The sequence below is a fragment of the Scardinius erythrophthalmus genome, assembly GCF_964197995.2.
Source record: "Scardinius erythrophthalmus genome assembly, chromosome: 11".
In the NCBI taxonomy this organism is placed as follows: Eukaryota; Metazoa; Chordata; class Actinopteri; order Cypriniformes; family Leuciscidae; genus Scardinius; species Scardinius erythrophthalmus.
Window position 1 is genome coordinate 39,246,039 of NC_138231.1, and position 24,938 is coordinate 39,270,976.

The window sequence follows — 24,938 nt, forward strand, 5'->3', positions numbered from 1 at the left end:
CTACATGTCTAATGATAATCAAAATAATTTCATTCTAGAATGCAAATGATTGGTTAAAATGACTGAGTGCAAGATGGCATCAGTGTTTGTTGCTCAATTCTCCAGAAGAGGAAACGAAACATGATGGTTAACTTTAAATATAACAGCACAATTCTGCTGTTTCCTCCTCCACATGTTCAATTATAGATGAAGTTATTTGAAAAGAATTACTTGTACAAATGAATTGAATGCTTTGAGTTTGTGATAATGGCCGAAATAAAAGATTTTCAGCTGCGTGTATACTGTCCCCCAAATGTGCCTAGTCGCTAGGCTGAATTTCATGGGGTTTGAGGTAAGAATTTAAAAATAGAGTCTCTGGACGAGTCTGAGACTGTTCTCAAAACCTAGTGAGCTGTCTATCTAGAGACGCACGTTCACCCGCATGCGACGCCCACTAAATGCGGTCTAGATAGACAGCTCACTAGTTTTTGAGCACAGCCCGAGAGTTTATCCACTTACGTAACTCATACCGCGGATACACTCTCTAAAACCCACTTAAAATACTCTGCGTACTGCCACGCGTGAATTTAAAATCAAGCGCCCTTCAAATGAGTGTTTTGATAACGCCCGGTAGAGTTAATAGTGATTTCCTGGCGCGGTGAATCTGATCCATCCACCTCATATTAAATACTTCCGGGTATTTCACTACTCTCAGATGTTGGCATGATTTGGTTTTGAGTGAATCTTTTTCTTTATAACATCAAGCGACATGGACGAGCGCGTCTTGAAGTGAGCGTGTTTGTGTTCTTCTTTGATACTTTGAGGCTTTGTTTTATCCAGCCAGATGTGAGCGTGTACATTTGTTTGGCCATGTCCAGATGTTGATCTCAGGCAGATTGGTAATCCATGGGATTAAATGCTGCTGCTGTGTGAAGTACTGTATGCTGCATTAACGTGCTCGCCATGAAACGCATCGTTTTCTTTCTGGCGTCTTTATTCCTGACGGAGTGTTCAAGGAGACACATTAGGGATGTCCTAGACGACGAGTACGGTGAGTTATTGGGAATAGGAATACTTATGGATACATTTAAATCGAAAGAGTGTGTTGTTTCGATTACGTCATCATAACCTAGTGTGCTTTTTCAAACACCTTACTGTAGTTTCAGATCTCAGATCTACTTTTTGTCATTGAATTGAATGACTTTCACCAAACATTTTGAGAAGAAGCTCAATTGCAAAGAAGACTTTTTCTTACAAGAGTTAACTGTGGCACCAGACTTTTCACCAAAATTCGATCCTATTTTTAGTTATTTAGTATAGACAGTGGTTGTAAAAACTAAGTAGCCTACTAAACAAAAAGTTAATATCGAATGTATCTTATTCTGCAGATAAAATTGGTCTTTTTCTTTCTTTGTTAACTAAAATGGTTGCAAAAGAAGCCAAAGCATCATTGTTTCCCTGTTACGAAACAAGCCATGGACTGGAGCTCTGAAGGAGTGGAAGGGATTGACAGTGTCCTAAGATTTCTTAGAGAAAAGTCAGAATTGCGAGATGTACTTAGAGGAAAAAAAGTTTCAATTCTGAGATAATATTGAGAAATAGTCTGAATTGTGTCACAATGCACACTTTCTCAGAATTGTGATCTTATGACACAATTCAGAATTTCTCACAATTATCTGAGAAATGCAAGTTTACATCTCCCAATTCTGACTTTTTCCCTCAGAATTCTGAATTTACATCTCTAAACTTGCAATTCTGACATAAAAACTCAGAATTGTGAGATGTTAACTGTTTGTGGTATATAAACCTGGAATTGCGAGAAATAAAGAATTGTATGTTATAAACTTGCAATTCTGAGAACCAGAATTGTCAGATAAAAGTTGCAATTACTTTTTGAAATTTTTCCATAGTTGAGAGAAACCACAGATATCCCAAGTCCTTCAAACTGCTCCTTGAAACCTGTAATTTCACTTTAAAATGAATTGGTCCTAATTCAGTAATATGTATCAAGTTGTTCACTGTGACTCTTTCAGACCGGCTCAGCTCATTGCTGTCAGACTTTGATGTTCTTCAGCTGTCCAGTCTTCAACAGCATTCGGTTCGCAAGAGAGATGTCCAGTCACAAACGCACGCAGAGAGGCTTCTCGGTTTCACTGCGTTACAGAGGTGAATACTCGTCACCCATGTACCATGACACACCGTCACCGCCAAGATTAGACCTCAGTCATTTAATAAGCTCTCCTAAATATTTCCCAGGCATTTCAAATTGTACCTGGCAACCAACACAGAGCTCTTCACTCATGACTTTAAGGCTGTGGTAGTAGGAGAAGATGGCACTCAAAAGACGTACGAGGTCCAGAGAGAAAACTTCTTCATCGGTCATGTCATTGGTAACTGCAACTCTATGTATTTTAACGTCTAAAATACTTTTAACATCTAAAAATTAGGTTCTAGCAAATTTCATTTGCAGTTCACATTGTTTTTTCCCTTAATTTCTAGGAGAGGAGAATTCCCGTGTACAAGCGCATATCGGTGTCAATGACTTCACTGCTCATATTCTTACCGATGAAGCCGAATACAATATTGAGGTATTATAACTCCGAAAATCTAATGCTTATGCCACTCAGCGAAGAGAAAGCAATAATTGTTAACCCATTCATCTGGTTTCTGCAGCCCCTGTGGAGGTTTATCGAAGACTCACATGATGACCGGCTGCTTGTATATCGCTCTGAAGACATCAGGAACGTGAGCCGGTTGGCGGCTTCAAAAGTGTGCGGCTACATCAGCACAGACGCCTTTGAGATGCTGCCAGAGAGTGTGCGGGCTGCCAGAGCGCTAGATGAAGGGGAAGAAGAGGAGGATGGTAAGCATGGGCGGTGCTAAGGAGGGGCTAGCAGGTGCAGAAAGACCAAAGCACCCCGATAGCAATTATATTCAGGCTGTATTCTATGGAAGCCCTGAACTGCATTTTGAAGAAAAAAAAAGAAAACTTATCCCGTTATTTCGACATGTCGTCGTTATTTCGACATAAGTCATTATTTTGACATAATATATGTTATTTCGACATAATATCTTGTTATTTCGACATAATAACTCGTTATTTCGACATAATAAGGGGGTATTCTCTGCATTAAGCCACATTAAGCGTTCTTGTAATGGTTTTCTATGGGAGGAAAATGCTTAAAGGAGAACTACAGTCAATTTTAACATTGAGCTCATTTTTTTGTAAATTTGGAGTGCTGTCAGTACTGAGAACAACGACAAAAATCGATGTTGCCTACACCGTGTTATCCTCTTTTTAAAATTTGCACCCCGTTGACTTCAATGGGGCAAGTTTTAAACCTGCTTTTAGCCTCTTAACATCCTTGATGTGTCATTACAAGTGCACAGCCAATGTGAGTGATTCCTTCAGAGTGAACGCGGTGAATCTGACTGCAGTAGATGTGAAAGATATTAATAAAAATTAAGTTAATTCGGCCAGCGCTCATACCTGTATTTATTTCCTTTTTTCGGTGAACTCGGCAATCGATTACTATGGACTTCGACCGAAAACAGGAAATAAATACAGGTATGTGCGCTGGCCGAATTAACTTCATTTTTATTAGTCTGTAGGCCTATTATACTGTTGTAGCCATTAAAAAAACGCATTTACCGGTAGTTTCATATTTTTTAAAATATTATAATGTTATTTTTTTCCATCTATGTTGATTATGTAAAGTGAACAGCATGAGTAAGATAGGATGCGCAATATATCGAGAGACATGGAGTTGGTCAGACATGATTTTGACCACTTCATTAAGTTTTGTTTTGGAGAAAGCCTTTCTTTATAGTGAATTTCGTTTTGGATAAATTGTATCTTAATTTTAATAATTTTTTCATCAACCAATTGCCTGGATTGAATAAATAAGAAGCAGTATAAATAAATATAGCAGACAATATAATCATGGAGGCGCCCGCATGGTCACTTGCATTGCACGTTAACCGGAGCACATCTCATCCTAACTTAACGAAACTCAGTGTATGCCTCACACAGACATGAGAAATACATCAAATACACAAAGCTTGAAATGTCTTTAAACGAAATAATTCAAAACGAAAAGAAAAAGGCTAGTCTCTGATTACGTAATCCATTATGTGCATTTCTCTCTATAGGTGCGATCACTACGAATATGGCGATCGTCAACTTCATCTTTGCAGCCGACACTGACACAGAAAGCACTAGTTTATTAATAAAAATCAATGCACGCGTCACCGGATTTACAAATGCACATCTTGCTTGTTGCACGCACACATATTATGTCGAAATAACGAGATATTATGTTGAAATAACATTATTATTAATAATAAATCTTTTAGAATATTTGATTGAATGCTGAATGTTGCGCTTGTTCAATTTAATAAAATTAAAACTTTAATTGTGATCATTAAAATAATTGAATATTAAATATTTAGTGGCCAAGTTTTGCTCATTTATTAATAGTATATACCTCTCTCTCTCTCTCTCTCTCTCTCTCTCTCTCTCTCTCTCTCTCTCTCTCTCTCTCTCTCTCTCTCTCTCTCTCTCTCTCTCTCTCTCTCTCTCTCTCTCTCTCTCTCTCTCTCTCTCTCTCTCTCTCTCTCTCTCTCTCTCTCTCTCTCTCTCTCTCTCTCTCTCTCTCTCTCTCTCTCTCTCTCTCTCTCTCTATATATATATATATATATATATATATATATATATATATATATATATATATATATATATATACAGTGCAATAAGTGAATACACCCATGCTAAAGTTGACTAAAAAGAGGAATAAAAAATCATATTTTGGAAATTGAACTTAATGCCTTAATTTAAAAAAATAGGAAAAATCCAACCTTTAAGGACACCAATTTTCTTTGTGAATGAATAATGTATCGTAAATAAATAAATGTTCTTCCTTAAAATACATGGTGCATAAGTGAGTACACCCCTATGTTAAATTCCCATAGAGGCAGGCAGATTTTTATTTTTAAGTATTTTTTTTTATTTTTTTTTAGGATACTATGCATCCTGATAAAGTTCCCTTGGCCTTTGGAATTAAAATAGCCCCACATCATCACATAGCCTTCACCATACCTAGAGATTGGCATGGGGTACTTTCCATAAGATCATCTCTCAATGCAAATCAAACTAGCTTTTAGGCTAACTGAAATAAAACCATGCCAATCTCTAGGTATGGTGAAGGCTATGTGATGATGTGGGGCTATTTTAATTCCAAAGGCCAAGGGAACTTTATCAGGAATGGATGCATAGTATCCTAAAAAAAAAAAAAAAAAATACTTATAAATAAAAATCTGCCTGCCTCTATGGGAATTTAACATAGGGGTGTACTCACTTATGCACCATGTATTTTAAGGAAGAACATTTATTTATTTATGATACATTATTCATTCACAAAGAAAATTGGTGTCCTTAAAGATTGGATTTTTCCTAATTTTTTAAATTAAGGCATTAAGTTCAATTTCCAAAATATGATTTTTTATTCCTCTTTTTAGTCAACTTTAGCATGGGGGTATTCACTTATGCATTGCACTGTATATACACATATATATAATTGCCTATAATTGCGCAGCTCCCCCTGTCAATGATCTAGCATCCCCTTAGCACATGTGTTTAAAAATTCTCTGGCGCCACCCCTGATGGTAAGTCTTTGAGTTAATTTGCATGTTTAACATGTCAAAACCAGTTATTAAATCCTGAAAGCTCATTCTATGGCTCTCTGTCACAACACATCTGGTTTAAATTAGACTTTTCCTGCTCATCTGAGACAGATCTAGACAGTGTAATGAGAGTTGTCTCTTTATATAGGGGCTATTTACACCTGGCCACTTCATGTGTTTTCTCAGATCAGATAGCTATCTGATTTATCAAAACGATTCCATTTACACCTGGTCACATAAATGTGTTTTTGCGAAACGGATTTAAATCCGATCTTCAATTCCCGCGCTAAATGCAGATTTAACGGAGTGCACGTCACCGAAAGCAACAGATATGAGCTGCATTTTTTTGATCATCAGCTTAAATTTACAAATCAAAGACCGCAATAAGAGAGAGCAGTAACAGCCCTGGTAAGATCATTTCGTTTCTTTAATTTTTATGATGATGATTGTGTGTTAAGCATCTGCGACTTACTTTCACTTTGATTTGCGATAGTTTGCACGTTGGATTAATGAATAGATGCTCTGCTTCTCATCTGCGGTGACGCGACGCTCTCACACGTTTATTTTTTAGCATTTTTGGGAGGAGTACAATTTACATATGTGGTTTCAACAACCAGATGTATTTACACTTGTCCAGTTTCGTCTGGAATGTAGCCCAGATCACCTCCTGAAGGGGTTTGAGCGATCGGATTCAAATCCGCTATCCGATCCGATAGCTATCCGATCTGAGAAAACGCATGAAGTGGACAGGTGTAAACAGCCCCTATAGTTACTTTGTCACCCATGTGTTATGTCTCTCGCCTTCTCATCCCTTTGTCTATTTTTGCCATCTTTTTCACTCTATTGCATCTGTTCCACAGGGCACCTGAGAGAGAGAAGACAGACCCCAGACCACAGCAAGAACACCTGCCCTCTGCTGCTTGTGGCCGACTATCGTTTTTTCAAATACATGGGCCGTGAGGAGGAGAGCACCACCCTCAACTACCTGGTAAATAAAAAGTCTTCAGTTTTGATATTGTCATTTTCGCCCTATTCATGAAACACACAAACACATTTCTGCCATAAATTGAGCATAAAATCATTCTGATGCAAATCGTCACATTAATTTCAGTAGGACAGTGCTTATTAGACCAGTGTTTCTCAACCATTTTGACTCCAATTTTTAATTTCTAACCGATATAATATTTTTGTGCTTGACATATATTTCCAGTGAAAAGTTTGGGGTTTATAAGATTTTTTTTTATTAATACTTTTATTTAGCAAGGATGCATTAAATTGATCAAAAGTGACAGTAAAGACATTTATAATGCTACAAAAGATTTTATTTCAAATAAATGCTTCTCTTTTTAAACTTTCTATTCATCAAAGAATGAAAGAAAAAACGGTTTCCACAAAAAATATTAAGCAGCACAACTGTTTTCAACATTGATAATAATAAGAAATGTTTTTTGAGCACCAAATCAACATAATAGAATGATTTCTGAAGGATCATGTGACACTGAATGCTGAAAATGTAGCTTTGCTATCACAGGAATAAATTACATTTTAACTTATATTCAAATAGAAAACAGTTATTTTAAATAACTTTATTTAAATAACTAATAATTTCCCACAATATTTCTGTTTTTGCTATTTTTTTGATCAAATAAATGCAGCCTTGGTGAGACTTCTTTTAAAAGCATTACATTTTTTTACTGATCCCAAACTTTTGAACAATATTGTAATGAAAATTTTAAAGTCATTTTGTTGCCCTCTTGGATGTTTGCTGAGGCCCACATTTTTTTTGTGTCATCTGAGTAGAAGGTTGTATAAAGTTGTTGTCAGCAGATGTCTTACAAATTTGCCTTGGATGTGTTTAGATTGAGCTGATTGATCGCGTGGATGACATTTACCGCAATACGTCTTGGGATGAGGAGTATAAAGGTTATGGAGTTCAGATTCAGCAGGTAAGCGTGGTTCTTTGAGGGGAACAAGGTGAAGAACTCCAATGAAATGCTATTTTGGAGCCGGCAACAAGCATTTGTTTCTTTCAGATCATAATTAACCAGACACCCACAAAAGTATCGCTGGGAGGTGCCCACTTCAACATGGAAGGGACTCCTGTGAAGAACAAAGAAGTCTGGGACGTCAAGAGGCTCCTGGAGGTGAGCGAGCTGGAACTGTGGGAGTCTCGCAAATGACTGAATTAATGACAGCGTCCTTTCTGTATTCTGAGCTGTGCTGATTTGAAACGATGAGAGACGCTTCAATTTGAGAGTGAAGAACATTGAGGACTTGTGTATTATTTCAATATCCATCTCTGTTTGGCAGAGAACCAGCAAAGAGAAAGAACATGCTTATGGAAACATTATTAGTGCAGTACAATTTGTAGTTCTAAAACTACGGAGGAGAATTAGCATCTTCCATCCATTTTGTGTGATTTTTGATTTGAGTAAAATAAGGTCTGTGGGTACAATTATTTAAAGAGACTTTTAGGTTTTGTTCCACAACACAGATCACCCATAGTCATACCTCTAATGTGAATTTTTAACTTTTGAGTGCTTTGAAAAGATACTCCACCCTTCAAAAAATTTGGGGTTGGCTGCTTTTATTTGATCAAAAATACGTTATAAAACAGTAACAGTGTGAAATATTATTACAATTTAAAATAACGGTTTTAATATAGAATTTGTTTTAATATTTAATAAAAATGTAATTTATTCCTTTGATGGCAAAGCTGAAATTTCAGCCTCATTATACTGCAGTCTTCAGTGTCACATGATCCTTCTGAAATCATTCTAATATGTTGATTTGGTGCTTAAGAAACATTTCTTATTATTATTATCAAAGTTGAAAACAATATTTTATATTTTTGTGGAAACTGTGTTACATTTTAGGATGAAAAGAACAGAATTTATTTGAAACTGAAAACATTAACGTCTTTACTGTCTTGTTTGATCATTTTAATGCATCCTTGCTGAATGAAAGCAAGTTGTTGTTACATAAGTTACAGTGATATTCTGTTTCGTCAAGCATGTAAACTTGCATCCTTGTAGTTGTAGTCCTTATGTCCTTAAAGGGGTGGTTGATTATGATTTCACTTTTCTAACTTTAGTTAGTGTGTAATGTTGCTGTTTGAGCATAAACAACATCTGCAAAATTACGACACTCATATTTCAAAGCAAAGGGAGATATTTTCTTTTAAAGAAATCGCTTTTTAAGGACTACAACAAACGGCTGGTAGGGACTACACGACTATTCCTCCTGGGTTAGTGACATCACTAACCCTAAAATTTACATAAACCCCTCCCCCAGGGAGCACGATTTATAGATTATCAAGACAGAATATGCTAATCAATGACTAGAAGATAACTACACATAAGCTACATAAATTTATCAACTAACCGTTCAGAAATGTTGTCTACATGTTGTCACTTCTTCTTGAATCTCTCCATCATTGTCTGACTCCGGTTTGAACATAAAAGGCTAAAAGTTTTTGAAATTTTCAATGCATGTCTAATCGAAGCTGCTAAGAACAAGTTGTTGTAGCTCCGCCCTCTGTGCCGGAAGCAGCAGCTCATTTGCATTTAAAGGGACAGACACAAAAACTCAAAAAGTGACAATTTTAACATTTTATATAAAAATATCTGTGAAGTATTTTGAGCTAAAACTTATACTAGATACTTATTTTACATCTTGTGAAAAGGGTATTATACCACCCCTTTAAGACATTATTTTGCTTACAAATAGAAAAGCAAACCAAAAACAAACAAAATGCTTTAGAAATTCACAAGTGAACTTGGGGTACCTGATTGGTCCCGAATAAACAGCTGTGCTATAATTGTAGTAAGAATTGTCATTTTGTCTTTCTCCTGCAGCAATTTAGCATTGACATTGCAGATAATGCATCCCAAGTGTGCTTGGCTCATCTGTTCACATATCAGGATTTTGATGAAGGCACGCTCGGCTTGGCTTACGTGGCTCCCTCCAAACCAGGCTTTCCTGGAGGTCTTTGCTCTGAGAGTGAGTGTAATTAACACATTATGGATAAATCAATTTAGTCTAACATATTCCCCATGCTTAGACATTTTGTTTATTGTTGTTATCTGTCTTTTCTAAAGAGTGTCCTCCTTCAGGAAATGACAATCGTGCTATATACCTCAACACTGGACTAACCAGCACCAAAAATTATGGAAAAACCATTCTTACCAAGGCAAGTGAAGTCCAAACAAATGTTCTTGTCGCTTTTATTTTAGTAAGCTAATTTTCTGACTATATACCAACAGGAAGCGGATTTGGTCACCACTCATGAGCTTGGCCACAACTTTGGTGCTGTTCATGATCCAGATACTGTGTCGGACTGCGTGCCCAGAGAGGATCAGGGGGGCAAATACGTAATGTACCCCATTGCGGTGAGCGGGGACCACTCTAACAACAAAGTACGTCCTTCGTCGATGTGAATTCAGCTTGGTGTCATTGTTCACAACGTCACGTGATCAGTTTGTAAGTGTTTTGTTTTGGTGCTCCCCTATAGTTGTTTTCAAACTGCAGCAAGAAATCCATAGTCAAGAGTCTGAAGGCCAAGGCCTCCACTTGCTTCAGAGAGAGGAACAGCAATGTGTGCGGAAACTCACGGGTGGAGGAAGGTGAGGAGTGTGATCCTGGACTGATCCACCTCAACAGCGACCGCTGCTGCACATCAGACTGCAAACTTCGGCCCAATGTGGAGTGCAGGTACAGCTCCTCCATGTGGCCTCATGATAAAAAATGCTATGCAGATAAGGTGAATTAAAGGGACGGTTCACCCAAAAGTGTTTAAACAGAATCTCCTGGGTATATGTCAGTTTCTGTCTTTAACTTTTCTGTGTTTTTTTTCTTGACTCTAGTGACAGAAACAGTGCGTGCTGCAAAGACTGCATGTTTGAGAGGAAGGGCAAGGTGTGTCAGGAGCCAATGAATGCCACTTGCAAGGGAAGGTCTTACTGTACAGGTGAGGCATCAACCAACAAGCTTCAAGTTTACACAACTGAATATAATATTTGATTCTATATATCTGATCAACATGTTAAGGAATTCAGTTTGAGAACAGTTTTAGTCATATTTATAGTATTTATTAATATTTTGAATTAACTTGTATTTTTATATTTTCAGTCTTCATTTTAGTTTGTTTTGGTTCTTTTTATGTGCATTTTTATTAGTTGTTTAATATTTCTACATAGCCTTTATTTAGTTTAGATTTAGTAATGTTAGTACTTCAACTAAAACTTATTTGTTTTAGTTAATTGCCCAGGCACAATTTCTCAAGCTTTGTTTTATTTTATTTCAATTACTAAAATGTGATCAATATTAGTTTTTGATTTGGCTTTAGTTAACAATAACAACACTGCTTGTGCAATTATGTTTTATTATTAAAAAAAATTATGCTTTTATATAATACTTTTTAATAATACTTTGCAAATTCAATTTTTATGGTACCATACATTTTTATAAATTTTTATGGTAAAATATTTTGCAATGTGACATCAGTACCCTTATGCAAAAAAATCCAATTCTCATTACTGAAATTCAGAGAAATTATGCTGTATTATATAAATTATGAAATATTTGTATATTATGGTTGTCATTTGAGATTGTATGATGATATAATGAGAATCACTACTGAGGTAAATTGAAGATTTTGGAAGTAAAATATCCATATGGATTATAGTAATAAAAAATTGTGCTTAAATGTCATGGAAAACAACGCTGAAATGCTAAAAATCTGTTAAAAACAGATCATTTTCTTTTAACTGCATAGCCCTTTGTCCTCACTGAAACTCTATTTTTCTGTGCTTCTTACAGGACTCAGCAGTGCATGCCCTCCTCCAGAGAACGTCCCTAATAAGACCATCTGTGTGGACAATGGGCGGTGTCTGAATGGAGATTGCATCCCATTCTGTGAAGCTGTGAAGAACCTGCAGTCGTGTGCTTGCAATGGTAAACTGAGCTTCTGATAAAGCAAATACTGTTGGTTTATTGCAAGTCTGTTTTGAGGAGACGTGCCCTTTTTTACTCTTCCTGTATGTCATTTTCAGAGACGAACAACTCTTGTAAGGTGTGCTGCAAGGATAAGAGCGCTGTGTGCACTCCTTATATTGATGACAAGGGTAACCCCATCTTCCTGCGGAAAGGCAAACCCTGCACTGTGGGCTTTTGTGATGGAGCGGTGAGTGTTCACAACATACACTTATTTACATTTCTACTCATGTAAGACATTTATAGAAGCTGTTGATTAATCGCAGCTCAATTGCAGTAGTTCACAAGACAATTGTAATGGTTTAGGAATTCAAAAATATGTTCTTATTCCTTCCAGGGTAAATGCATGAAACAGGTCCAGGATGTTATTGAGAGATTGTGGGATTTCATTGAGAAGTTGGACATTAACACTTTTGGTAAGTTATCTGTGAACACAGTGATGTCATCTTACTTGAAACCCAATGGAGGATATGAGATCTGTGTATGTGTTCTCAGGGAAGTTCTTGGCAGACAACATTGTTGGCTCAGTGGTGGTCTTCTCACTTCTTTTCTGGATCCCGCTCAGCATTCTGGTCCATTGTGTGGTGAGTCATCTCCACTAACATCTTACAGTTAGTTGTAGCTCTGAGGAAATGTCTGCCACTATAATGGACTGACCTTGAGTGGTATTATGGTCTAAAGGACGGTTTACGGTGAGAGCAAAACAAAGTGAAATGAATATGAAGTATATATATATATATATATATATATATATATATATATATATATATATACATACATACACTCACCTAAAGGATTATTAGGAACACCTGTTCAATTTCTCATTAATCTAATCAACCAATCACATGGCAGTTGCTTCAATGCATTTAGGGGTGTGGTCCTGGTCAAGACAATCTCCTGAACTCCAAACTGAATGTCAGAATGGGAAAGGTGATTTAAGTAATTTTAAGCGTGGCATGGTTGTTGGTGCCAGACGGGCCGGTCTGAGTATTTCACAATCTGCTCAGTTACTGGGATTTTCACGCACAACCATTTCTAGGGTTTACAAAGAATGGTGTGAAAAGGGAAAAACATCCAGTATGCGGCAGTCCTGTGGGCGAAAATGCCTTATTGATGCTAGAGGTCAGAGGAGAATGGGCCGACTGATTCAAGCTGATAGAAGAGCAACTTTGACTGAAATAACTCGTTACAACCGAGGTATGCAGCAAAGCATTTGTGAAGCCACAACACGCACAACCTTGAGGCGGATGGGCTACAACAGCAGAAGACCCCACTGGGTACCACTCATCTCCACTACAAATAGGAAAAAGAGACTACAGTTTGCACAAGCTCACCAAAATTGGACAGTTGAAGACTGGAAAAATGTTGCCTGGTCTGATGAGTCTCGATTTCTGTTGAGACATTCAGATGGTAGAGTCAGAATTTGGCGTAAACAGAATGAGAACATGGATCCATCATGCCTTGTTACCACTGTGCAGGCTGGTGGTGGTGGTGTAATGGTGTGGGGGATGTTTTCTTGGCACACTTTAGGTCCCTTAGTGCCAATTGGGCATCGTTTAAATGCCACGGCCTACCTGAGCATTGTTTCTGACCATGTCCATCCCTTTATGACCACCATGTACCCATCCTCTGATGGCTACTTCCAGCAGGATAATGCACCATGTCACAAAGCTTGAATCATTTCAAATTGGTTTCTTGAACATGACAATGAGTTCACTGTACTAAAATGGCCCCCACAGTCACCAGATCTCAACCCAATAGAGCATCTTTGGGATGTGGTGGAACGGGAGCTTCGTGCCCTGGATGTGCATCCCACAAATCTCCATCAACTGCAAGATGCTATCCTATCAATATGGGCCAACATTTCTAAAGAATGCTTTCAGCACCTTGTTGAATCAATGCCACGTAGAATTAAGGCAGTTCTGAAGGCGAAAGGGGGTCAAACACAGTATTAGTATGGTGTTCCTAATAATCCTTTAGGTGAGTGTGTGTATATAGAAACAACTATTCACAGAAAGAGCAAAAAAGTTAAATGAATCGCAGACAAAACATTTATTTACACTGAGAGCAAAACATACATTTTGTGCAAAAAATACATTTCGAACTTTTTTGTTTTACTCGTTCTGTGAATCACAGACGAAATGTATTTTTCGCACCAAGAGCACAACAAAATGTTAAATTAATCACAGACAAAATGTCTTTTACACCAAGAGCAAAACGAAAAAATGTAATCACAGGCCAAGGGTTTGTTCACACTAAGATCGAAACTAAACAACACTCTTAGAATAGAGTCATTCAGGTTCTTAGAAGACAATCCATTTGATGATGCAAAAGGCCCCATCCAAGAAAAAAAAAGGTGATTTTTACAAGATTCCTGTCTCTTTTGTCTTTAGGATAAAAAACTTGACCAGCAATATGAATTTAACACAAAGTCACTCTTCTACCCCAGTGTAAGTACAAATCAGAACACAGAAAAAGTTATTTTTCTTTTGATAATAGGAAGCATAACAAATGCCTGACTGTGTTTATGTGCTGTCCCAGAATGCAGAGCTGCTGAGCAGTCTAGAATCAGCCTCAGTGCGGATCTTCAAACCATCATCCTCGGGCTCCTCTGCGGTGCCACGCTTTCAGGCGTCTGAACCCTTGCAGACCAGCACGCCACCGGTCTCGATCTCCCAGGTGGCTCCAGCCTTAACCCCAACCCCGTGTCCTCACTCCACCATGGAGCACCAACGCATGGCCACCATCCAAGAAGATCCCAGCTATGATTCCCACCTGGATGAACTAGCCCTGGGAGAGGACTTCCCTTCCTCTGGCACAGTGTCGCGCTCCTTTGATGATCTGACGGACAACCGAGAGAATGCCATGTCCTTCAGGGTAAAGAGACATGCACAAAATAACAGCAAGGAGACTGAATGTTAAGAGCGTGACTGTATAGAAATTGTAAGGGAATATGATCGGGAATGCTCAAAGCTGAGCAGAACAAGCATTACATATGCGCTGAAATGCAATGTGCTTGCCGCTCAAGTTTTGAAATAAACTAAAACAGAATGCAGTGTTTTAAAGGCATAGTTCACAGAAAATTCACCCTCATGTCGTTCCAAACCTGTATGACTGGCTGACTTCTGTGGAGCTCAGAAGGAGATAATCTTGATGATGTGTTGGTCTCTTTCCCGAGTAATTACAAAGCACACAAAAGCACAAATAAAGCACCTTAAAAGTGATTCATATGACTTGTGCCCAATATTCCAAGTCTTACGATAAGATTGTGAGGAACAGACAGATATTTTCTTCTCCTTAAAGCTACACTGTGTCATTTTTTAAATTGATTCTTAGCAAAAAACACTTTGTTCTTTCAAAATGATATGTGCTCATTAATGTGTAATTACTTCTACCAACTATTCAAGTATTCTCGTAAGCGTAGAATCTGCCATTTAGAATACATACGAGCGAGTCGCTCGAATGGCGGCAGCCATGTTGCGCCTCCATCTTGAAAATACATTAGCCAAAGAGGGACATACCTGGAAATTCAAGCTTCGCCTTTCGCGTTTTTACACTGGCACCGTGACGAATGCGAGGGGGAGATTACTCGCGACTGCCGGCAGATTTGAAATAATACGGCCATCGTAGGAGTTAAAACGCCCTCGGAATGGGAGGGGCTAGAAAGTAATATTCAGTTGGTAGTCATAAACAATTTCACCGCTAGATGGGAGAAAATTCTACAGTGTGGCTCAAGTCCCTGCCCTAAATTTTTAGTCTGATGTATGGTACAATACGGAATAAAATATCTGTTACTACTTCTCCTACATCTCAACTTTAGTTGCTGCAACCGGATAGTTTTAATTGTCGAGTTGAACTTCAGTCCGATTCCTGAACAAATCATTGAGACTGATTTTGTGCACCAGAAGAACCAATTCATTCAAAATCCGATTCAGAAGGTTAATTTGTTCACTAACTGGACATTGCTACTTCTTTCATGAAAACAATTCTTATAAAATGTGCCAGAGAAGAAAAAGATTATCAGTGGAAAATGACTTAAATTTGACTTAAAATGACAAATCTGTTCCTCCACAAAGCTACCGTATAGCTTTAAAACACTTGCAATTAAGCACACATGTTGGGTCCACTACTTTATGCTTATAAGGTGCAGATTCAGAAGAGAGAAAGTCATACATGTTTGGATAGACATGAGTGTGATTAAACAAGGACAGAATGTTCATTTTTGGGTGAACTGTCCCTTTAAGAGCACTGGTCTTTTATAAAGCAACAGATGGCACAAATCATTCAGTGTCTAGGCATTACATGGGAAATCAATGTTGTTAATCCTGTTAGGATTATGCAATATGCATATTTACACACGCACACTGGATCAGAGTAATCTACACGTGACCAGCTTCATTGTTAAAGCTTAACTACCCAATACCAAGATGTTTACAGGTCTGGTTTTGTCTAAGGGATTGAGCAGATGCTAACAGATCTTGATAACCATTAACCATTATATTTTAGTTGATATTTTACTTGTATGTGTTCTCACACACCAGCAAATTATGTTTTGTAACCTCTATAGAACACAATCTCGTGGTCTTGCTTTTTAGTTTGCAAAAGACAATCAGATTTTTTTTGCTTTCATTTGTACTGTTCTTGAATGTAACGTTACAGTAATTTAAACAGTTGTACCAGCAGACGTTATCCCCTGGTTTCCCAGATAAGGCTTAAGCCTAGTCCCAGACTAAAAGGCATGTTTAAGCGGTTTTAACTGAAAGCAACTTGCACTGACATATCTTAAAATATACGTGTTGTTTTGTATATGAGAACGCTTTTGGCTCATTGGCTTTTTATGAAATACCAAAGTCACTAGTTAAATGAAAAGACAGGCAATCAGTTTTATCTCTCCACGTTATTATACTTTTCTGCGACACGATGTCCATGACTGGAACTGTATGTAAGAATACGTTTCTTGCAGCTGCTCCCTTAAGAATGTACTGATGTTGAACACTGCTCTGAGATCAGTATCCAAAGTGCCTTGTATTTGTTTTTGTATTCATCTTGTGAAAAAGTATTTTACTCCCATGTGTTTTGCAATGTAATCTACAGGAAAACTCAAAAAGGGAGTGTGACGATGTCATTTATTGGTGGGTAAACAGTCATCTTTTTCTGAATTTTACTCGTAACTGTAATCGTCTTTTGGGAATGTATTTGTGTTGATCTTGTAGAATACCAAGCATACTAGTGTCATTTCTAAGTAGGAGATCTTATTACGTGACTTTACCCTGAGAACGTGGTTTATTTTTATTATCAGGTGTCAAATCCTGTGAAATCCTTTTTTCATGTTAAGAAATGTGCCTATAATAATCTGCATGGCTCCCCGCAACGTTGTGATGGGTCAAGAGAGAAAGTATTGAATGTTAAGACAGTGTTTTGTATCCGTGTTAGATTTGTATAACTTAATAGTTTTTGACTTGGTGTTTTGCAAGCTTTCATTTTTAAATAAAACATCACCCTTAATGTGAAGTGTGTATTGAAATTCAAGCTCAACTTCACTCAAAAACCTCTTTTATTAAATCAATACACTGATCTTAAACAAATTATAGCTTTAGTTGAACATAAAATGTCAGATAAAAAAAAAAAAAGACGACAAAAACAATTTTAAACGATCACTACATGATGTGTGTTTAACTAGTGGAACTAAAAAACAGTGACTCCTGAATGCACATACGTATCAACATCTATCTTTAACTGGTATCCATTCGGTTTTAATGGCAATTCAATCCTTTGAAGTGCTTTGGCCAGTTCAACATCTGGTGTCTTCAGTCTGGTTTAAGTAGTTCAAGTGAGATGGACTGTAATAACAAAAGTTCTTGAGGTAAATTAAGAGCCTGATAGTAGGCAGATGGGAGTTGGCGATCTCACATGACAGGGTTCATGGCTTCATACAGCCTCTGCACAGCGAGCTCCACCATTTCTCTGAGAGAATCATCTTCAGCATCAGCTTCCTCATACTCCACGGTCTGAACACAAACATAAGAATCCCAATATTTCACTTTCCATAAAACTTAGGTGTGTACACTTCACAGAGTCTGATACTTACTCGGGTTTCCAGGTTGATGAAGGCAGTCTTCTCATCTACACTTACAGCGAGACAGTTCTTGTCTTTAAAGTCGACACACTCCTCTCCAAACATGTCTCTGCAGATCGTGGCAGAAAAAGAATTTAGTTCACCATAAATATCACTGACGGTTAGCGGAGTGCTGCGAAGATGAACTTACTGGAACATTTTCAGTAATCTGCTCTGGTAAACATCCACATCCATCTTCTTTTCTTGGGGCTGAACAACTAAGATGAAGAAATAGAGGAAAACAAAGATATTGGTGTAAATAAGACAGTTTATTAAAATTTGAAATAAAGGAAGATAACAGTATGGATAAAGGAAAGGAAGCAAGCAAGCAGAGGAAAAAAAAAAAAAGGAATTTCAAAGAAACAAGAATTAAGGAAGGAGTGAAGGAAGGAAAAGAAAGGAAGAAAGGAAAGAAAAGGAAGGAAGGTAAAGATAGTAATAAAGAGAAAAGAGCGAATAGACAGAAGGAAGAATAAAGATAAAAGTTGGAAACACAGGAAGATACAAATAAGGAAAAGAAGAAAATGAAGAAATAAAAGAAAGAACTGTCTCTCTCGAACTCTTAGAGCTGTTCACCTTTCTGAGCTTTAGGGTTTGACTGCACCTCCAGCACCACTGTGGTGACGGCGTCAGCGTACATGTCATTCAGAGGGTTGGCAAACCACTGGTGGAAGAACACCACAGACACACAATTAGCAATACCAGTCACTCCTGTTGCCATAGTTACACTGGTGCATCAATGCCTGCGGTGCCGCCCTACCTCCAACACGACCAAGTTTTGATCATGAACCACTGTGATACTGTTAAACACTCTTAGTGTGCTCTTCTCTGACGTCTCAATCTCCTCCACATCACCTGTAACACACACACACACACAATGAGCACCACATTTAAACACAAGACACACACACACACACACACACACACACACACACACACACACACACACACACACACACACTCACCTGTCAGGTGGCGTAGCTGATTCAAAAGCAGGGGAAAGGGGCCAGTGAAGGGAATGGCTTGAGTCTGTTTCACTGTGCTCATGGCCAGCTCAGTGTAATCTGCATCATTAAGAACAAAGAACAAGTGTGAGGAGCGAACACACACACACAAACACACATATGAAACGCCTGAACCGATCACAAACACCAACTCACTGGAGAGGTCAGAGGGGGAGAGGATGTGATAACTGAAGTTCTTCTTCACCAGGATGCCAGAGACCCGCTGACCTTGTGCACACTTCTTATCCGCAAGAGAGCCCATCACCTTCAGATACCACACACAAAAACATTCAGACACAAAATGATAAAAGGATAGTTTCAACCGTTGATGATCCATCATAGAGATGAACGATTCATAATAAGACTTAACTGTGCAGTGTATTTGTAATATGATTATTTTTGTAACTTTTTTGAAAGTTATTTATCACAACAGCATACCATTTAAACAAGTCCTATTGTAAAAGAAAGAATGACAGACAGAAAGAGAAAAGAAAGAACAAAAAGACAGGTAGACAGAAAGAAAAAGACAAAGAACAAAAGAAAAAAAAAGAGAGAAAAAATAAAGAAAGAAAGAACAAAAGACAGACAGAAAGAAAGAGAGAACAAAGACAGAAGCCGCTTTCCGACCAAGTAGTTACAGGAACTTAGTTCTAGGAACTGTCCACTTCTAAACAGTTCTAAGAACTGCTCTCCCCCAAACTGGGTTTTGCTGTTTGCGTTCGCACTGACCAAGTGGCCATAGGAACTGGTAGGAGGGGTAAGGGAGTGACGCAAGCACGGTGACTTTTATTTTGACGGCGCGACGGACCTTTATTTTGACGGCGCTGAGAACGCCAGAGCAAACAATGCTCGCATTCTCTGTGTTTATTAGTTAGCGATCTGTCTAACAGTACTGTTTAATATGTTATTAGATAGAACTGTTATAGAAAGTAGACAGTATATGAAAAAAAGGTTATTAGCCTATGCCGTTTGGTTGATGTCCAGTGTTGCTAGCTGAGGAGAAATACATAATCATGTTTGGCTTGGTCCCCTCAAAGTTGCGTTGGATTTTCTCTTCAGCATAAAGGTTTAGAGACCCATCTATCACTGTTTTCCATGTTTGTATAGTTAGTTTATGGAGTAAATATAGGCTATAATCTGTGTGTTTACATTCTAGCTGTTTTAAAAATGGCGGGTGCTGGTGTTCCACGTGCGTTCGGCCAATCAGCGTACACTAACGTCACAGGTAGTTCCTATAGTGCTGGTTTAGACCCTACTCTGAAGTAGGACCTAAATTAGTTCCTCCAAATAGAGTTCCTAGAACTAAAATCGTTCCTAGTTCCTGCGGTGCGAACACGCCGACATCCGGGTACTTTAGCCAATAGTTCTAGGAACTGTGAAAAGGTTCCTCCGGTCGGAAAGCGGCTAGAAAGTCTAAGAACAAAAAGACAGAAAGACAGACAGACAAAAAAAGACAAAGAACAAAAGAAAAAGAGAGAAAGAACAAAAGACAGACAGAAATAAGGAAAGAAAGAAAGAGAACAAAGACAAAGTCAAAGAACAAAAGACAGAAAGAAAGACAGAGAAAAAACAAAAAGAAAGAAAGAAAGAACAAAGAAAGAAAGTCAAAGAACAAAAGACAGAAAGACAAAGAAAAATAAAAGTAATAAAAAGAAAGAAAGACAGACAAAGAACGAAGACAGACAGAAAGAAAAATAACAAAAAGAAAAAAAGACAGAAGAAAAAGAAAGAAAGAAAGAAAGAAAGAAAGAAAGAAAGAAAGAAAGAAAGAAAGAAAGAAAGAAAGAAAGAAAGAAAAAGAAAGTAAGAGGTGTTCAGTAATTTGTTCTGGGTTCAACTCAAACGAATCTTTTGCGAGTTTGAGACGTGTTTAAATACTGATTTCATATCAAATGAAAAACTCTTTTAGTCGTCATCCGGATGGATCTGATGAAGCACTTTAGGCAGAAGAAATGTTTGTGATTATTATCATTATTAATAATTTGAATGATTTATTGACCACTGGTGAGAAAGACAGCCATTAACCCTGGTAAACACAGCCCTAAACGGTCTCTAACTGAGCAGAAACTCCAGACCCTGGACCAATGAGAGCCGCAGTCTCACCTTAGCCAGCTTCTCTCCTCTGAAGTTCAGCGTGACGGCCTCAGTGTTACGAGGGTTGTGCACCTCGATGTGAACCTCGTCGTTGTCCTCGTACTCTCGAATCAGGGCGGCTTTCAATCGAGCCATCTCGTTCTGCTCTCCATGAACCAGGATCTGAAAACCACAGTAATAACATGACACCTGACCTACAACCTGACGCCCATATCTCAGGACTCAACCACTCACCACGTGAGGAGGTTTCAGAGCTCGGATGAACTCGCTGGTCTGCTGGTAATCCGTGTGAGCAGAGAAGGAGATGTAGTCCACAGACATCTTCAGAGGGAGCTTCTGTCCTGACATGGTGGTGATCTCCTCCGGCTCTGACATGATGTGCTGCACAGAAAACAGTGTGAGGAGAGTCCCATCACGCCCAAAGAAACCCAAAGACGCTGAAGATCGGAGATTCACCTTGGCGAGAGTTCCTTCCACGCAATAACCGGCGATGATGACGCCGTTTCTCTTGTCAGTGCACCAACTCTCGAAAAGCTCTCTGGAGAGACCGCTCTGCATCATACCTGGAGATGCCATCACCACACTAGGGCCGATGTCATCGAAGTGGTCCATGCTCTGGAGGACAGCAAATTATGAAACTTGTATATGTCTACTTCAATTCTGGACGGTTTTGAAGATGCTCACCTTGAGATTGCTGATGTGCTTGAAGACAAAAGGGTTGTTGATGTTGATGGCCTTGCGGATCTTGTCGTTCATGGCGTTCACGTAGGTTTGGTACACGGCCATGCACTTCTTAGCCAGGGAGGAGGCGTAGTAGATGGGAATGTCATGGAGTTCAGGGTGATTCTGCCAGTACTCATCTGAAACAGAGGACACGCAGGACGTCAGCGAGGCGTTGTGGATGACGCGGCTGAGAGCCTACTCTAAACTGCTGAGGTTTACCCAGAATGAGCAGCAGCTCCTGGGCCCGACCCAAGGCAAACACAGGGATGAGACAGCGGCCCTCGCGGTTCACTATGTCATGGACCGTGTTACAGAAACGAGCCTCTCTCTCCTCTCTCTTCTCATGGATGTGTGTGCCATATGTAGACTCCTACAAGCACACGGAGAAGGAGAAACTGATGTGAAAAAACTGGCTAGTGCTGTAGTCTTTTGTTTGAAGATTATATACACGTGCTTTTATGGGTTGCAAACTTAAAGGGATAGTTCACTTTGAAATTAAATTTTGGTATGTTTTAGCTTACCTCAAGGGCATCCAAGATGTAGGTGTCTTTGTTTCCGCAGTAGTTTCAATTTTGATATTTTTAGGTCAAACCGTTCTTGTCTGTCAGTCATTTAATGCAGGTAAGTACACATTGATGGCCTAAGACACGAAACGAGCGGTTTGTGTGAGAAAACAAACAGTATTTATATTGTTTTTAGCTCTTATATACTAGTGTATATATCTATGCACCAGTCTGTGCACACGTCACACAGCAGGAAGCGCGCGCGCCCTCAGATCACTTGGACGTGGTTGTGTACAAGAGGTATAAACGATATAAATACTGTTCGTTTTCTCACACAAACCGCTCGTTTCGTGTCTTAGGCCATCAATGTGTACATATGATGGGGAATTGTTTAATTTGGACGATGGGGAATTGTTTTAATTTGGACTTTGTGCATGCTCTTTGAGACAGTGACCGTAGACCTGCATGAAATGACTGACAGACAAGAACGGTTTGACCTAAAAATATCAAAATTGAAACTACTGCGGAAAAAAAGACACCTATATCTTGGATGCCCTTGAGGTAAGCTAAAACATACCAAAATTTAATTTCAAAGTGAACTATCCCTTTAAGTGTTTCGTTTTCTGTGTATTAAATGCATTGAATTTTGACATTTTTTGCTGATTTTAATGTCCAAAAAGTATTTTATTCTTCAAAAAGTGTAATTATGAATTTACATTACATTAGTGTTAATAGGGTACATTTTGTATAATTTTCAACCATTATTGCACAAATAATAAAAACATTAATTATGATTATTTTATAATGTAAAATATATATATATATTTTGTAATGTATATATATATATATTTATTTTTGAGTGCAGTAAAATCAATTAATCGCATCTAACATAAAAGTTTGTGTTGACAATGTGTGTATATATATCTTATTTAATTTATTTATATATATGTATGTCTGTGTGTGTGTCTGTCTGTGTATATATGCACACACGTGTATAAATATATGTGTATAAATATAGGTGTATAAATATATATATGTGTGTGTGTATATATATATTATACATTTAATAATATATACACACATATATTATGTAAACAAACTTTTACATTAGATGCAATTAATCGCATAGCACTGATATATATATATATATATATATATATATATATATATATACACATACACACACACACACACACACACACATATATACATACATATACATACATAATATATATATATATATATATATATATATATTATTTAACATTTGTACCAAAAGTATATATATATATATATATATATATATATATATATATATATATATATAATAAAATTGATTTGTTGAAATGTATGTTTGACATTTTATAAAAATATCTTACATAAAACTTTTATCTTACTGGTGGGAACAGACAAAAATCCACATTGTTGAGCTCTGGATAAACTATAGTACATACTGTGATGAGAATGTCTGGTTTTACGCTGGGAATCTCAGCCGCCATGAGATGTCTGTCTTCTTGACGTGAGAAATCCCCTGTGTACAGCAGCTGAAGAGAATGACCGTGATCATTATCAGAAACTGTGTGAAGGTAAGAGAGCAGGTCTGAATGAATAAACTACACCTACCTTCACTCCTGCAATCTCAATCATGAACATGGCTGCTCCCAACACATGACCTGCATGATAGCACCAGAACTTGATGCCCGCCACCTCTTTCACTTCATGGAAGTTGATGGTCTCGATCTTGTCCATGCTTTCTTCTAAATCGGTCTCGGTGTACAGCATGTCATCCGCTGAGATGTTGCTAGACACAAGGAAACAAGAGGATATGTTAGAGAGCTGGATCTTAGAGCAAAGTTTTAATAAAACCTTTTCAAGAGCTTTAGTGTACCTGACTTTCACATAATCTGAAAGCAACCAGCGGTAAATGGCTTTGGTGGCATGGGTCATGAAAGTCCTCCCTTTGAAACTGGTCTTTTGTAGAAACCATGGCAAGGCTCCACAATGATCCAAGTGAAAACTGGCAGAGAAAAAGAGGTCAGCAGAATTTTGAATGTCACTGACCCGATGTCTTTCATTCAAAGTATGGGACTCACTGGCTGATGAGGAGCAGGTCAATCTCAGCTGGGTCTATCAAATCAATGTAAGGCAATGCATCCATGCCCTCCAATCCAGGGTGGATGCCACAGTCCAGCTGTAAAGACACGGCATGTCAGAAAACATCTGTCAAATCCATCAAAAACAGGATAAACAGCAAAACTGTGCTTACCATGATTTTCCGGCCCTTGAACTCTAGGATGATACAAGACCTGCCCACCTCTTGACCAGCTCCTCTGTTTAAACATCACAGTAAACAAGATGAATAGTTACAGTAGGCTTACTCAGGAAAAGGATTAACACAGATGACAATCAGTCTCACTTTGGTCATGTTAGGTATGATGTTTATCGTTTTAAAACTGTAAGCTAAATAATCAACTAAACATTTGGCGCGGAACAGAACTTCACTTAGTACAGTCTGAATGAAGTGAACTCACAGTGGTCTTATGAGAAGCTGGTCGCTTTCTTCTGCAGGCACTGGTACATCCGCTTTACGTTTTGTAGCCATGCTTGTGAAGTTTTTTTTTTTATACCTAACTAAAATTACTTATTCCATAATCATCGATACTTCTAATAATAAAATACAACGATCATACGCAGCAGCATTGGGAACCTGTGGACATGAGACAAGTACTTCCGGGGTAGTCACGAGTCAAAATAAAAGTCTTAGGTGACAATAAAGAAACATAATAATATAAATATATAAATTATATAGTTAAATCTAATTATATATATATAAATCATATAAAT

The 24,938-nt window shown here is 38.0% G+C and overlaps 2 protein-coding genes across 4 annotated transcripts; one reads left to right on the forward strand and one right to left on the reverse strand.

Annotated features, from left to right (window-relative positions):
* Window positions 1–473: 473 nt before the first annotated feature.
* On the forward strand, window positions 474–17,166 carry adam17b (ADAM metallopeptidase domain 17b). Of its 3 annotated transcripts, XM_081379353.1 has the most exons (20): window positions 639–768; window positions 858–1,030; window positions 2,013–2,145; window positions 2,236–2,369; window positions 2,479–2,567; window positions 2,653–2,842; window positions 6,522–6,649; window positions 7,521–7,607; window positions 7,695–7,805; window positions 9,519–9,663; window positions 9,762–9,853; window positions 9,927–10,079; window positions 10,175–10,374; window positions 10,527–10,630; window positions 11,482–11,616; window positions 11,715–11,845; window positions 11,993–12,071; window positions 12,151–12,239; window positions 14,049–14,105; window positions 14,197–17,166. In XM_081379353.1, exons 2-20 carry the CDS (start codon window positions 943–945, stop codon window positions 14,575–14,577), a joined length of 2,526 nt encoding a protein of 841 aa, XP_081235479.1. In that variant the 5' UTR covers window positions 639–768; window positions 858–942; the 3' UTR covers window positions 14,578–17,166. The 3 variants fall into 3 exon arrangements, with proteins under 3 accessions (XP_081235478.1, XP_081235480.1, XP_081235479.1); XM_081379352.1 differs by having other exon boundaries at window positions 474–1,030; XM_081379354.1 differs by having other exon boundaries at window positions 612–1,030; window positions 9,762–9,857; window positions 9,931–10,079; window positions 14,197–17,164.
* On the reverse strand, window positions 17,163–24,852 carry cpsf3 (cleavage and polyadenylation specific factor 3). Its single transcript, XM_081379355.1, has 18 exons — window positions 24,626–24,852; window positions 24,361–24,424; window positions 24,188–24,285; window positions 23,983–24,111; window positions 23,718–23,895; window positions 23,549–23,638; window positions 21,811–21,961; window positions 21,553–21,728; window positions 21,325–21,483; window positions 21,103–21,249; window positions 20,878–21,030; window positions 18,931–19,039; window positions 18,736–18,834; window positions 18,531–18,625; window positions 18,347–18,434; window positions 17,922–17,988; window positions 17,744–17,840; window positions 17,163–17,663 (listed from the first exon to the last, which is right to left on the reverse strand). Exons 1-18 carry the CDS (start codon window positions 24,694–24,696, stop codon window positions 17,562–17,564), a joined length of 2,073 nt encoding a protein of 690 aa, XP_081235481.1. The 5' UTR covers window positions 24,697–24,852; the 3' UTR covers window positions 17,163–17,561.
* Between the last annotated feature and the right edge of the window lie 86 nt (window positions 24,853–24,938).